This window comes from Diorhabda sublineata, unplaced genomic scaffold, assembly GCF_026230105.1.
Source record: "Diorhabda sublineata isolate icDioSubl1.1 unplaced genomic scaffold, icDioSubl1.1 Dsub_241, whole genome shotgun sequence".
NCBI lineage: Eukaryota > Metazoa > Arthropoda > Insecta > Coleoptera > Chrysomelidae > Diorhabda > Diorhabda sublineata.
In genome coordinates this window covers 1-16070 of record NW_026614179.1, presented here as the reverse complement: position 1 = coordinate 16070, position 16070 = coordinate 1, and the positions used below count along the sequence as shown (strand labels likewise).

The 16070-nt window shown below is 36.3% G+C and overlaps 1 protein-coding gene across 1 annotated transcript; it reads left to right on the top strand.

Annotated features, from left to right (window-relative positions):
• Positions 1-5209: 5209 nt before the first annotated feature.
• LOC130452172 (uncharacterized) lies at positions 5210-6382 on the top strand. Its single transcript, XM_056791485.1, has one exon. It carries the CDS (start codon positions 5210-5212, stop codon positions 6380-6382), a length of 1173 nt encoding a protein of 390 aa, XP_056647463.1.
• Positions 6383-16070: the final 9688 nt, after the last annotated feature.

Below are 16070 nucleotides of genomic sequence, written 5' to 3'. Positions count from 1 at the left end.
GAAACTCAAAGCTACTACAGCAGCACCATGGAAGAAGATCTAGAAATGATAAACCCCAACATCCCTACGAAAAACAAGTTTGGTGTTCTCAATAACGAGAATTTAGACCAAATAGGAGAAAGCTCAAGCAGCGCGCCTATAAGACGCGAAAAAACCCTGCCACCCCTGGTTTTACTAGGCACCATACCTAAATATGATGAGATCGTGAAAGAAATCACCCATATCATAGGATCCAGAGATTTTCGCCTGATCATCAACAGGAATAGACGTGAAACGAAAATTCACTTAAAAAACAAGGATCATTATGATAAAGTAAAGAGTGAACTGAAGCAGTCACAAAGTGAGTTTTTCACATACACTGATAGGGAGGAAATCTTGAAAAAATTAGTAATGGAGGCAGCACCGGGTCTAAGCCTGGAGGCAATTAGAGAAGAAATGTTGAGTGAATATCACATCAACGTAGAAAGAATAATTGCCATGAAGTCAAGAAAACAAAATGTTGGAAGCCACAGCTACCTCCTCCACTTCAAAAAAGAAGTGAATTTGAAAGACGTTAAAAATATAAGAGGTATTCAGAATATCGGCGTTAAATGGGAAATGTATATGAGAAAAATACAGTCTCCCAATGCTTCAGATGCCAACACTTCGGGCACTCCCAAGCAAATTGTTACACACAACCTAACTGCGTGAAGTGCGGTAAACAGCATGATACCAAGGCATGCGATAAAACCAGAGATGAAACACCAACATGCGTGAACTGTGGAGGTCAACACACCGCCAACTACACACAATGTGAGAAATACATTGAATACGTGGACAAAATAGAGAGGCAAAAGGAAAACAGGCATAAGCCCTAGGTACCTACAACAAAAAGGACATTTGTTAGTTCCAGAATAAAAGAAAATATTAGCTTTGCTGAAGCCACCTCCAGCCACAGCTCTACAACGGGACAACCACCTAAGTACGTAAATAGCAACAACATAAAGGACAAAACGAGCGAGCTAAGCGAACTTATGAGAGAAATAAATGAAATATGCGACATAGATAAAATGATAAGTATATTGACATATTTGAAACAAGAGCTCCTAGGAGCAAGAAACTTTCTTGAAAAAGCTCAGATATTTATGAAATACGAAAACATATATAATGGACCATTAACAAATGAATAAGAAAATAAAAATCATGCAATGGAACGCAAATGGCATAAGGAAAAAAATATACCAACTAAGAGAATTGGCCAATAGGAGAAAACCTGACATAATAATAGGGACGGAAACAAAATGCAAAGGTAGAATACACCTCCTTTTATTCCAAACTATTCACTTACAAAATAACGAAAACAAGGCCGAAGACGGTGTAGCTATATATACAAAGACGAACATTGAATATAATAAAATAGAAACGCAGACACAATCATTAGTAACGACAGGCATCAGAATCGGCAACACAGACATTTATGCAGTATACAGGAAACCGACAGCAAGAAACACAGTAGACAACTTAAAAAGATAAGAAATCGAAAGCCTAATGGAGGGAAATCAAAGTGTCATAATGGCGAGTGACCTGAACGCTTCGCATACTGAATGGGGTGTGAACAACAAATGCACCCCCATAGGCAAGAAACTCCACAAGATTGCAGAAGACAACGGGTATGTTATCTACGCCCCTGACGAGGCTACTCGAGTCAGTGGAGTGACAGGACATTCGAATTCAACAATCGACATATTCATCACAAAAAACATAACGCTCCAAAACACAAAAGCACTTGACGAACTAAACTCAGACCATAAACCTGTGGAAACGGAAACGACAAACAACGTCAAATATATCGAAATACCAGATAATGACATAGACGACGCAGAAACAATAGACAAAGAAATAACAAAATTGACAAAAACAATACAAAAAGCAATGACAGACCATATACCACTAATAAAGTATAAGACAAAAACCAACAAAATCAACGAGGAGACAAAAGACATGATAACGATGAAAAACAGACTAAGACGACAATACCAAAGACATCCGACACCCGAACTACGAGACAAAATCTACGAAATAAATACAGAAATCAACGCCAGACTCGAATCACTTGAAATAGAACAATGGCATGCAAGAATCAGAAAAATAAACGGAAGCGGAAACAACGTCTGGAAAATGATCAAGGCCAAGAAAAATAGAAATAATAATGAAATACCGCCACTAATAATGGATGACATCCTGATCCAAGACCCAAACGAGAAGCTGAATGCAATAGCCGAACAAATAAGAAGAAACCATAATCTAACTAGCCACAAGTCAAACGATGAAACGAAAACACTAGTAGAAAACCAGTTAAACGAAATAATGAACCAAGAAAACGACGAAACAACGAGCACAAACCCTGAGGAGGTAAAATACATCATAAGAAAAATGAAGAATAAGGCGCCAGGTGAAGATGGATTCCAGGCCATTGTTCTAAAAAATCTTCCCAAAAAGGCTCTAGTTCAGCTGTACTACATAATTAATGCAGCAATAAGACTGAATTATTTCCCAAAACCATGGAAAAATGCTAATATAATCCCGATCCGAAAACCCAACAAAGAAGCCAACCGGCCAGGTAGCTATAGGCCCATATCTCTTCTCAACACCATGGGCAAGATATGGGAGAGAATTATCCAAAAAAGAATTAACTCTCACCTAGAGAAGAAATAAATAATCCGATCAGAACAATTCGGATTTAAGAAAAATCACACAACTGAACTACAGCTAGCCAGGATAATAGACCACGCTAAAACGGAACTTAATAAAAAACAACGAAAGCCAGGACTAGCCACGCTCGGCCTAGAAAAAGCTTATGACACAGTGTGGGAGAAAGCACTTATATCCAAGATGAAATCAGCACAGATACCAACGAACTTAATAAAATCAATAAACAGTTACCTCACGGAAAAGAAATATGAAGTCAAGTTTAAACATAGGAAAAGTAACAAATATATCATGCCCGAAGGACTCAAGGGAAATTGTGTGTGTGTGTAACTTCTAGTTGACTCCGAGACTTCGACGAGTAAACAAGTGCGAGAGTGAAGTGAAGTGAAAACGGACTCAGGTAGTCAGGTGAGACCCTGATTAAACTTTCTTTATTGCAGGTAGCTGTGCTTTGACACAGCCTTTTATTTATAATGATAGAAAATACTTCCGCATGAAAGAATTGTTTGTTAACACAAATTTGATTGTGCGGAATTTATCCGTTTCCAAAACAGCCTTACTTGTCAGTACGGATTAATAAATTTTTTTCAGGTAATTTACAGGTCATCAAGCAAAAATAGGGAAGCCAAGACAGAAAGTAACAGGCATGGAGCCTAAAAACTCCAAAAACAGGGAGAAACCCTACGATAGAGACTCGTAGTTAAAACGACAAAAAGAAGAGACAATGATTGAGTTGTCAGAAAGGATAAAAAAAACAAAATACTGAATATGAAGCAATGATAAAGACGATGGGAGAACAAATTAAAATCTTTGAAGAGAAGATTAAAGATTATGAAGAGAGAGAGAGAGAGATTGCAAGAAATAACCTTATTGAAGCCCTAAAGCCCCTAAAGCAATAGACTTCGACGAGTGAACAAGTGCGAGAGTGAAGTGGAGTGAAAGCGGACTCAGGTGAGACACTGATCAAACTTTCTTTATTGCAGGTAGCTGTGCTTTGACACAGCCTTTTATTCATAATGATAAAAATTACTTCCGTATAAAAGAACTCTGTTTGTTAACACAAATTTGATTGTGCGGAATTTTTCTGTTTTCGAAACAGTCGTACTTCTCAGCACGGCATAACATTTTATTTTTAGGTAATTTCAAGGAAATTGTAGGAAATTTAAAAAAAAGAGAATTACTAAGACAAGAGTACAAGCATGGAGCCTGAAAACCCCAAATGCAGGGAAAAACCCTACGATAGGGGAACATCGAAAGATAGGAAACTTGAAACCACAAATGAAGAACTGAAAAGACAGAAAGAAGAACTGAAGGAAAAAATAAGAAATTGAAAAGAACAATTGAAATATATGTGGTAAAAATGGACAACATGAAGGAAACAATGAAAGCACTAGAGGACAAAGTAACAAAAGAACAAAATGAAAATAACCAAAAAAAAGGACAACCTCAAACGGAAAACAAAATGTGGGAAAGGAAATGCGAGAGCCCGACCATAGTAATGGAGGAATCAAACAGCGAAGACTGCCGAATGGAAGAGGAGGATTTCACGCAAGTGAAAAATAAAAGAAAACGAAAAAAAGCGGAAAGCAAACCTACGGAAAAAAACAAAAACGAAAGTAATGAAAGTGGAAAAGAAATAGAGGAAGAAATAAAAAAAATTAAGAGAGACGAGGAAGAAAAACAAAAAAACCAGAGAGGAGGCCAACTCCAATCATATTGAAATCCCCACTGATGTGGACTGTTATCAGAAAACAACTGATACAGAGAAATATTAACGCCCAATGCAAAATGGGCAGTTTTACAGGAAAGATCACCACACAGTCAGTGGATGACTTCAACAAAATGGAGATGCTCCTGAGCGAGCACAAAGAAATAGAGTGGTATACGTACGCACTCAAAGAAGAAAAAGAAAGAAAGCTAGTGATAAAAGGACTAGCAGTCAACACCCCAGCACCGGAAGTAGAAACCGAGCTGAGGGAAATAGGATTGAAACCTAAAAAAGTATGGCAACTGACGAGCTATACACAAAAAAACCAAGATAACACAAGAAAATTACTACCAATATACATGGTAGTTATCGAGCCTGCAGAAGAGCAGGCATACAAAAACCTGAGATATCTCTGCCACACGAAAATAAGTGTGGTAGAACAGAAAAAACACGACGGACCTGTACAATGCTACAGGTGCCAAGGTTTCCATCACGGACAGAGCACGTGCAACATGGACGTGCGCTGTGTAAGATGCGCAGGAGAACACAGGGCTGCTGACTGCACCCTGAGCGAAACTGCGCAGGAGATCACTCAGCCAACTACAGGGGGTGTCCAAAAAATCCAAAAAAAAGAGGAAACTAAAAACCAAAAAACAAAAACCACGATCCCAGGAGTCAGCTACACCCAAACGGCCAAGAAAACACCGTTAGCCTCAACTTCACAAAAACAACAAGGAGCGGGCGAGATATTGAGTATGCTGCAGAACATGCAGGCACTGATAGCGACATTAATAGCCCAACAAGCCAAATAAAATGACAAACAACCTTCCTAGTCAAATAAAGATCGGCTCGTGGAACACAGGAGGACTACGAACAAACCAAAACACCATGGGAGTGATCTTGGAGGAAGAAGATTACGATATCTTCGCTATACAAGAAACGAGATTGCCAGGTGACACACACAGATTCGCCTGGCCAGGCTACAACGTTTATAGATACGATATAAACGGACGCTCCGGAGGTACAACGATCTTAGTGAAAAAAGAGTTGTGCCAACACCGAATAAACTCACCGGACGGACTACTTAGCATGGAGGCGACAATAGTAGTCATTAAAACATCATACGGCGATATTAGGAGATCTGAATGCCAAGTCCCCTGCGTGGTACTGCATAAGAAGAAACAGACAAGGAGAAACTTGGAGAAGATCATAGAAGATCACCCATCCTATCAAGCGATAGGACCAGTAAGACCGACACACTACCCACCAAACGGAGGAAGGCCCGAGGTTATAGACATCGCTGTGTTGAGAGACATGACGATGCCTGTAGAAATCGGGACCATAGACGGCGGCGACACTCACTCAGCAATCATCGTCACCATTGGTAGCGGCAACAGACAAACAGGAAGAACCGTGAGAAAAACCAACTGGGATAAATTCAGAAGGCTAACAGGACAGCTGTTAGGACCAATCACGGAAATAAAAAGCAAGGAGATCCTAGAAGAACAGGTCTGTTTCTTCGAAGAAGCACTATCAGAAGCGATAGAACGAAGTACCACAATGACCGTATCAGACAAATACGGCAGATTCAAAAATATAAGCGACGATCTGGGAAATCTGATTAGGGAGAAAAATCGAATAGCTAGAAGAGCCCAAAGGACACAAAACCCAGAAGAAAGAAGGAGAGTCAGGGAAATGAAACAGGAAATTCAAGAAAAATTACAGGATCACAGGAGCGAGGAATGGAAAAGAAGGATAAACGAATTAGACCCGCAAGAACCCGGATTATGGAACATATCTAAAGTACTAAAAGAAGAAAGTAAACCAATACCACCAATACACGGAAGCAAAGGGATGGCGTACACAGACAAAGAGAAGGCAGAAGAGCTGAAAAACACAATGAAACTTCAGTTCACACTGAACGAACATCCCGACGAAGACATGGACTTCTCAGACATGATAAAAAAAACATCAACGAATACCTAGAAGACGAGGAGGATCAAGAAACCCTAGGATTCTCAACACCAATGGAAGTGAAGAAATTACTCAGGTTCGCATCAGCAAGGAAGGCTCTGGGAATAGACGGAATCACGAACAGAGCGCTGAAAAACATGCCAAAAAAAGGTATGGCATACCTTTCGAACATAATAAGTGGCATGTTGAAGATAAAACACTTTCCATCGAGATGGAAACAAGCAGACATTATCATGCTGAGAAAACCCGGGAAAGACCCCACTTTCTCCCAAAATTTCAGACCGATAAGTTTGCTACCTGCCATGAGTAAAATCGCAGAGAGAGTGATACTGAGGATTCTGAACGAACAAACAAAGACACTAAATACAATACCAGAGGAACAATTCGGCTTCAGGAAAAACCACAGCACCGAACAACAAATCTTGAGACTAGTAGAATATACTACTCAAGGTTCCAACCAGAAAGAATCCACAGGGGTAATCTTCCTAGACGTTAGCAAAGCCTTCGACCGAGTATGACACGAGGGCTTGCTTTACAAGATGAAAGAGGCAGGATATACAAAACCGCACATAAAACTCCTGAGCACGTACCTCAAAGATAGGAAGTTTCAGGTGAAGGTTGCAAACGAAATATCGGAGGTCGGAGAGCAGCAGGCATGAGTACCGCAAGGAGCGGTACTATCACCATTGCTGTATAACATATACATACAGCAGACATCCCGGAAACGGAAAACACCTTGACAGCGCTATATGCGGACGACACCGCAATAGCAACGAGGTGCGTTAAGGTGAAAAACATCACGAAAAGACTCCAAAACGCCGCAAAAAAGATTGACGAATGGTGCAAAACATGGAAAATACCAGTCAACTGCGAGGAAAGCCAAGCAGTTCTCTTCAAGAAAAGAAGGAGCCAGCAACCCGACCGAAAAATAAAAATTAACAACGAAGAAATCCAGTGGACAAAAAAGGCCAAATACCTAGGCGTAACGCTAGACCAAAGTCTCACTTTCAACGAACACGTGAAAAACACTGTCGACAAAGTGAGACAAGCGAGAGCAAGACTATGCGGAATAATCGGTAGAAAAAGCAAGTTAAAAACGGAAAAAAAACTCAGATTTATCAGGAGTATAATAATACCGATTATAACGTACGCCTCTGTTGCCTGGGGACACATGTGCAAAACAAACAGGAAGAAACTACAGGCTCAACAAAACATAACGCTGAGACAAGCGCTAAATGTTCACTGGACAACAAGTAGCGAGGAAATATACGGAGAAACGGGACCTGAAAAAGTTCTAGACATTATGGACCATAGGGCAGTAAAGCTATTCGAGGAGTTGGTAACGCACCCCAACGAAGAATTAAGGAAAATCATAAAATACACTAAAGAAGACTACGAGAAACACAAGAGGCCCAGAAAACAATTGGATGTATAAAAAAAACCAAAAAAAAAATACAAAAAACATAAACAGAAAAAAAATTTCTATCCACAATCCTAGGTTTTCAGAGTCAACCTACAAGATGACACCCCTCGACACGGTAACTCCTCATTTCATAGGCAAGTGTAGAGTTATACATCGGGGACAGCTATAGAGAAGGCGAAGGGCCACTCGAATCAGATCTCCCATAGAAATCAGGGGAGAGGAAGGAGCCTACGCGCGAAACTGCAACGCGAAAGAAGATGAGGACCTGTCGAAATGACAGGTGGTGGTGGAATGTCCTTCTTCGCACCCACTCGTGGATTTTATCCGTATTATAACAAATATTTTCTAAGCTTGATGCTACAACATAAATCATATCGGGGCACCGTCGCCTCAATGGATACCTGAAGAAACCTCTATTCTCATTCTCTTGAAGTGTGAGACACTATGGAGCTCCAGAGCACTACACTTGGGAGAGTAAGAAATAGTAGATGAAAATGACATCAAGAGCCATCCTACATTCTGAAATTTCTAAGGAGAATAAGATTCATAGATCAGCTATGAATACTTCCCTCTTTGGATAGTGATTGTCGTGGTACCCCAACTTATGCATATATATATATATATATATATATATATATAATTTATTTTTTCTCTCTCTAATTTCTTGTTCGAGGTTGTTTGTAGGAGGATATATTGAAATATTCTCAGCCCACCTAAAATTTTAATGTCAAAATATTTTATTACTCAACATATACTCCTCTTGATCGGATAAATCTTTTATTACTTCCTCGTTGGAAGAAAATTTAAGACCTTTTAAACTTTTTTTAAGTTGAGGGAAGAGATGGTAGTCGAACGGAGCCAAATCTGGTGAATAGGGAGGGTGTTCTAGTGATTGAAACCCTAAATAACGAATTTTTTGCATGGCAACATTACATTTGTGAGCAGGGTCTTTGTCCTGCAGAAACAAAACACCTTTGGATAGCTTTCCGCGTCTTTTCTTTTCAATTCTTTCCCGTAGAGTGGTCACTAATGTCGAATAGTAATCTCCAGTTAATGTTTTACCCTTATCCAAAAAATAAATCATGATTACTACAAGGTAATCCCAAAAAACTGAATCAAGAATTTTTCCAACAAATTTTGGGACACGAAACTTCTTGGAGAACCAGAGTGTCGCCATTCCATCGATTGTTGCTTTGTTTCTGGATCGTAGAAAAGTGTCATCCATAGTAATAATTCGACTTAAGATCTCTACATCGTTTTCAAATCGACCACAGAAGGAAATATATATATATATATATATATATATATATATATATATATATATTCCTATATTCCTATATATAAATATATAGGAAATCATGGGTTCAATTTACATAAGTGGGCCTCAAATAACTCAAACGTTCTCGTTGAAATTTCTGATTCAAACAATTCTTCTTTCTTACAAAATCCTGAAAAATGCATTAGTCTTCATTTAGAAAATTCTCAAAATAAAGTTCTAGGCCTAAATTGGATTCCAGCTTCTGATAATTTGAACATTTCTGTCCCCACAATACTTGAATCAATTACAAAATCGACCAAAGTGGCTTAAGTCTTTCCCTAATCTGAAAGTTGATTCTTTAGTTCTTCTTAAAGAGGATATGCTACCCCCTCTACAGTGGTCTACAGGAAGAATCATCGAAACGATGCCGGGGCCTGATGGGAATGTGAGGGTAGTAAAAGTTAAAACAGCAACTGGTATATACACCAGAGCCATCTCTAAAATAGTCCCTTTTCCTGAGTCTGATGAGTCACTTCTCGGTGAAAAGTGACTGATATTCAACATAGGCTTGTAAGTTATATGAACCACCTTGTTGTTTACATTTTTTTAGTAGTTACATTGGTTACTAGAATGTAGTTTCCAATAGGAATCGTTAATTTTTCTTAATATCATAAAATGCATTGAATTCCCTTTCTCGATTTTTAATTTTTACCGTGCGATATTGACATGCTTACAAACATTTTAATGCTATTTCAGTCCCATTTATCGAGCATTTTGAAACTTTTCAAGTTTCAAGGGGCCCAATATGTTCGAGAATTATATTCTCAAACCAATGAATGATCATTCGATTTTAGAATCGATGATCTTTCAAAAATGATTAATAAATTTACGACTACCTGATCTCAAAAAAAAAATGGCAGTGAGTTGTCAGTGCATTTAAAAATGAAAAGTCAAATTAATTTCTCTTGATGAATTAACATAGTTCTTTTATTCAATTTACGTTTCAAGTGTTATTTACTGTATTTGGGCGCAGGACAAGTTTTGTGTTTAACATTTTGTGTAGTGTAGTCATATTTTATTATAACTTTTTATCCTGACAGTGTCTCAATTTATATCGACAGAAGTCAATAAGGCACCAACTTCTGTGGCTTTACGACCTAAAGTAGTTGCTAAATAAAAGATTATTCATAGTGGCGTATGTCTTTTAGCCTTATACTAAAATACCGTTTTGTGCTACCAAAAATCAGCAACTGCTATAGTCTAAGTGCTGTACAGTTAACAGGTACGTGCAGCGCTCCTCACGCTTAGATATAAATAGGCGTGTGGGTAAAGTGGTTGAAGAACACGGTCATTTTCCAACCAAGGCATTTGACAGGTTGAAGCATATTAAACTTATTGAAGAACTTAAGAATATCAATCTCGATGCAAAGGATGTAACGTTAATAAAAAAGATATATTGGAATCAGACGGCGGTAGTAAAGATAAATAACTTATTAACAGACGAAATACCAGTGTGAGACAGGGATGTGTGCTGTCGCCAGTTCAGTTTAACTTATATTCTCAAGTTATATTTAAAAGGGCACTATGGGGAAGAGCATAGGGAATGAAGATAGGCGAAGAAGTAATAAATATAATTCGCTTTGCCGATGATACGGTGTTACTGACAGAATCAATTGATGACTTGCAATCCTTGCTTGAATGTGTGAACAGGGAGAGTGAAAAAATGGGACTCTCAATGAATACAAACAAGACAAAGTTCATGGTTATATCTAAAAACATAATCAACAATTGCCAACTACATCTTGATGAAAGACCAATTGAGAGGGGGGTCCCAAATTACATCTGACTTAAATATGGACGAAGAAATCAAAAGTAAAATCGAAATGGCAAGAAAGGCATTTACCAAGTATAAAGCCCTGCTATGCAATAGAAATCTATCTCTAAACCAAAGATTAAGATTTGTACACTGCTACGTACGGGCCGTATTTTTATATGGAGTTGAAACTTGGACGCTGAAAGCTCAGATAACAAAAAAGCTTGAAGCATTTGAATTCTGGCTCTATCGTGAAATTCTAAAGATCCCATGGACTGCAAGAACAACAAATGCAGAAGTGCTAACCACAATAGGCAGAGAACTATCACTGATAAGGACCATAAAACAAAGAAAAACAGCGTACTTAGGTCACATACTGAGAGGAGACAAGTATACTCTTTTGCAAACAATTATGCAAGGCAGGGTAGATGGTAGACGGGATGTCGGGAGAAAGAAGAAGTCGTGGCTAAGGAATGTGAGAGACTGGACGAATATGAGTGTGCCAGAATTGTTTCACACAGCAAAAGATAGAGAAGCATTTAAAGTAGTGGTGGCCAGCCTTAGAAGAAAGCATGAAAAGAAAAAAGAAGAAGATAATAAAAAGTACGAAACAATGAATATCAAACTTGCTTATTTTTTTAAATAAACGTAATTCATCTGGATTTGTTTCTATGAAATTATTTATTTCTTGCTACGAAATATCAACATTATGCTCAATAGATAATTTAGTGTACAAAATTGAGTACTGTGTCCACAAAGTCGGACTTTACATTTTTAATGAAAATTCATTCATATAGGTCAGAAGTACATTCTCAGAAAACGAACTTTTTATTTGTTTCCTTTGTCTCCATTTGATAAATTGATCATGAGCACATTGATACCTTACTCTAGATTTCGCAAGCAAAAATTTGAGAGAAGTTTTTTTAGCATCTTCTATCATTTCTGGAGGCATACTTCCAAAATCACTAGAATCTATTTTTGCCAGCACGATACTATCCGATTACCCAATAATAGTGATAACACTCAATTTTAACGTTCAAATTATCTTACAGACACTAATATGTATCTGAATCCAAATCACAACAAACTTGTAAACACTAATATAACCTAAGAATCATATTGTCTACTTCTTAGTCTTTTAAATTTGGCCTTTTGCCTTTCGGCACCTAGCCAGATTCATATTGTATTCGCGAATTCCCTCTATAGTTCGAGACCATATATAACATAAGAAAAAGAAGCATTTCAATACATTTATGTTTTGTTATTTTTTAATACATGTGTGAAATAAGCTACTTTCTTATGTAAAAATGAGAGTGCAATTTATCATTTTCATAAGTGGTCGTAGGATAAAATATTTTACAGCAAAAAACTTTTTATATATTTACGAAACAAATTTCACTCATACGTGTACTATGTCACGTCAAAACAATTAAAAAGTATGTTCAGTTGAACATTTAATAGTTTCATGAATAGATAAAAACGAATAATTTTTAATTCTTAAAAGAGAACAGTAGTTAGTAAGTTATACATTCAACTGCGGTAACACATTGAATATGATTATCAACAATAACTATGGAAAAATTATGATGAAAGATACATTTTTATTGAGAAATATTTACAAAGTTGGTAACATTCTTGGCTTATATCCTTCTAAAACTGGCAATATATTCATACAATCAATAATACTGATATGCTCGAATATATTTACTGGAACTTCAGTTTATGATTTCATAATGCAGGACATAACCACATCAGAAAACTATCAGATTTTTGAATGGTTTCACGCAGGTTTATACTCTTTCATGAATATCGGTTTATTCTCATCATTAATTCTTACCATAGAAAATTGGAAGGAATACTTCCAACATTTTTCAAGCTTAAACAGAAACTTGGGGAGTTGTTACATTTCGAGATATACTATAATATTTAGGAGTCTTTTGTGGGCCTTATTTTTGCTTATTGGACTTGGAACTTATATTCCTCTTTTTGGAAAAGCTTCCATAAGTGCATTGTTCATATGGATGAGTATGTATGTTGTTATGGTGATAAATACTTCTTTTGTATTAGAAAGTTCAACAATTGTGAGACATAGACTGATGGAATGTTGTGGAAATCTACAGATTGTTTATAGACAAAGAAATGACTTTCTTGGGGATAAAAAAAAGTTTGAACGCATTTACAGAGATATTTACCTTATCGTTGAAACTCTGAATCACACTTTTGGATTTCATATTTTGTTGATATTAATATATGATTTTATCGAGACGCTTGCTGTTATAAATTATAATTTAGAACATCCTACAAATATATCAAGATCATGGGATTACCTGTATTTATGCATAGTTTTTGTAAGTATGAAAAACCGCCTAATTTTACGGATGACAATAATAAAATTTGATAAAATACAAATATGGAAAGTAAAGCTTAGGATAAAGATCTAGATTTAAAGGATTTCCATAACTGAAATGAATACGCACCTGATATCAGTTCTATGGCGACGTAATCATATATTAACTGGTAATAATAAAGTCATAGTTCCAGAAACGACTGTGGACTTGGTCATCACGTGCTGATCATTTAGTTAGCATAATGGTCACCTTCTTATTTTTCGGTTACAACTCATATTAGATGAAAGTTGATCAAAATTGTCCACCTCTCCTTTGGTTTGACAATAATCATTGGTTTACGATTTTCTTCGGAAATATCCGCCCCCTCATGCAGTGTGGGGAGCAATAATACAGTTTTATGTTCTCTTGACTTGTACAAGACCAATGTTTTATTTTGGTCAAAACAAAACATTCAAGATTTAGTATTTCTGCCTTTCATTTGTTATAACTCTGGAGGTATCTCTCTCTTCTTTTTTCTTACTGTTCCTAAGATCGTAAGTTTATATGGCTTCTGACTTCTTTACTGCCTGTCAAAAAATGATTGATCTTTCTAATAGTTATTCTGTTATTACTTGAAGGTAACTTGGCCGACTATTTATGGCTGCCTTCTTCCTAGAGTTTAGATGAATTTGACGAAATTATGCTCGCCATTTTACGAGGAATTTTAGATAATCATCTTCTACCGAACCTCACCTCAGCAGTATCTTTGACAGAATTTGGAATTCCCTGTGTAAATTATGGCACGACTTCTAAATTATCTTCTTCCCAATCACCTCCGCTATTACCATCTGGTTTTGAAATATTTTTTCCCTCATTAATGATTCGTTAAACTTCTCTTTGCCACTGAAGTTCCAACAAAGTCATGATAAGAAGTGATACATTTTTACAAATAAATCTACTACCTACTGTTGACAGTGTGGAATATGTCTGGAACTATTGTTCCTCTCGTATACACGTTAACACTATTCCGTCGTAAAATACGTTCACGTATAGATCAGGATCAGAACTGGTCAGGAAGGTACTGAGAACTTCGGAACGGCTAGTTCGTCGATAGGACCTAAAATTATTAAATATGACCGACCACGGTAAGTTTCGCGAACGAATAGTATTCTAGGGTTAAAAGAAATGAAATTACGAGCATTGACATTTGCACAGATAATGCTCCTGCTATGACCGGAGCTATGAAAGGATATGCGGCAAATAGAGGAGAACATAATACAAATATATATATGTTACTCATAGGTTTTTGCATCGGGAATCATTTATTAAATAATAATTAACATTAGAATCCAAAGCAATGCTGGAATAGTATTTTAAAATAATAATGATATCGCTGATCTGTTAAATGACAAAATATGGTTTGCCAAGCTAGCTCACTAATTTGTTATTGCTCACTGAAATGTTATTTTTGATAACATAAATATAAGTATGCAATGACCAAAAGAGAAAATTTCTGCCTCTATGTATAAATTATAATGATTTCAAAAAAATTACTTTATTAAAGAATAAAGCACAAGAAGGTAGTTTAGAAAAGTTTGAATTAGTCCAAATGTTGATCATTCAAGAATATTGAAGCAATGGATTAGTGTCATGGTATATGACCTTGAAAGAAGGGGAAGAATTAGTTTTGGTGTGTAATAACCGAGATTTAATTCCAAAACATTCAAAATAATCAATTAATTTTCTCTGGATTAATTTTAGCTTGAATTACTTGACAATATCTAAAAAAGGTTTCTACAATTTTCTACATGTTATTTGTGCTAGTTCGGATTTTCTTACTTTGACAAATATATGAACGAAAAAAGATCCAGACTTTAAAATTTAGATCATGAAATGAAGGTAGCCTGTAGCCTTATCGTTTTTATGCCTAAATATGAATGAAATTATCAGAAAACACCGACTTCATATCAAAATTTCTTAACTTTGTAATGCTATTTTACTTTATATTCTTTTAAAAATTATCATCGCTATTTTTACAAAGCATATCGTATAATAGGAATAACAATTAATTAACTTTGTTTTTTAATCTGCCTAGTTGTTAGTGTGCGCCAAGTTTTTAGTTATTAAAAGTGCTCGAGGATGAAAAAAGGTTCAGAATTACTTATCTAGACTCTATACAAATTCCAAATTAAATGATATATATTATAATAGTGATATATAGATCTCGTATCATACCAGAAGCGTGTTAAGAGTCATCAGAAATTGAAGCTCTTGATCCTTCTCCCGGTTCAATCGGTGATAAAGTTCTTAAACGCACAGAGAATTTTGTCAATCGTCAGCTTTGTCGGGTCTATGAGCCTAATATTATCAATTGGTATGTTGCTGGTATAATGGTTATCAAATTGTCCATAATAAAGAACGCAGTGGGCCAACATCTCTTATCAATGATAATCTTATGAGAATATGTTACTGGAAATGTTAGTTCTTTTTTGATAGAAAAACTTACTTTCTCCATCATTGGTTTCCCAACGTTTTTGTTTCGTAGACAATCAAAATTTGGCTGAAAGTGAAGCTAGGATCTATATATGGAAAGCATTTCTAAAAATTCTATAGAAACAGTTACAGACTCATAATGTAAATAGAGCACAAAACATTAAAATAGCAGACCCATACGACAAATTTTATGAGTGAGTTTGTAACAGTGATCACAATTATTTTGTTTAACTATACAAACTCATCAATAAATTTTATAATGATGTGAAAAGGCATATTTGATTCATTTACCTGTCATATTTGAAGAGAAGAATGTATAAAGAATTCTTTCACATTATCGACTATACCACTCACAATATAAACTGAATTTTTACTACGGATTCTAT

Coding starts and splice junctions, on each gene's coding strand:
- LOC130452172 (XM_056791485.1), top strand. CDS start 5,210: ATGACAAACAACCTTCCTAGTCAAATAAAGATCGGCTCGTGGAACACA.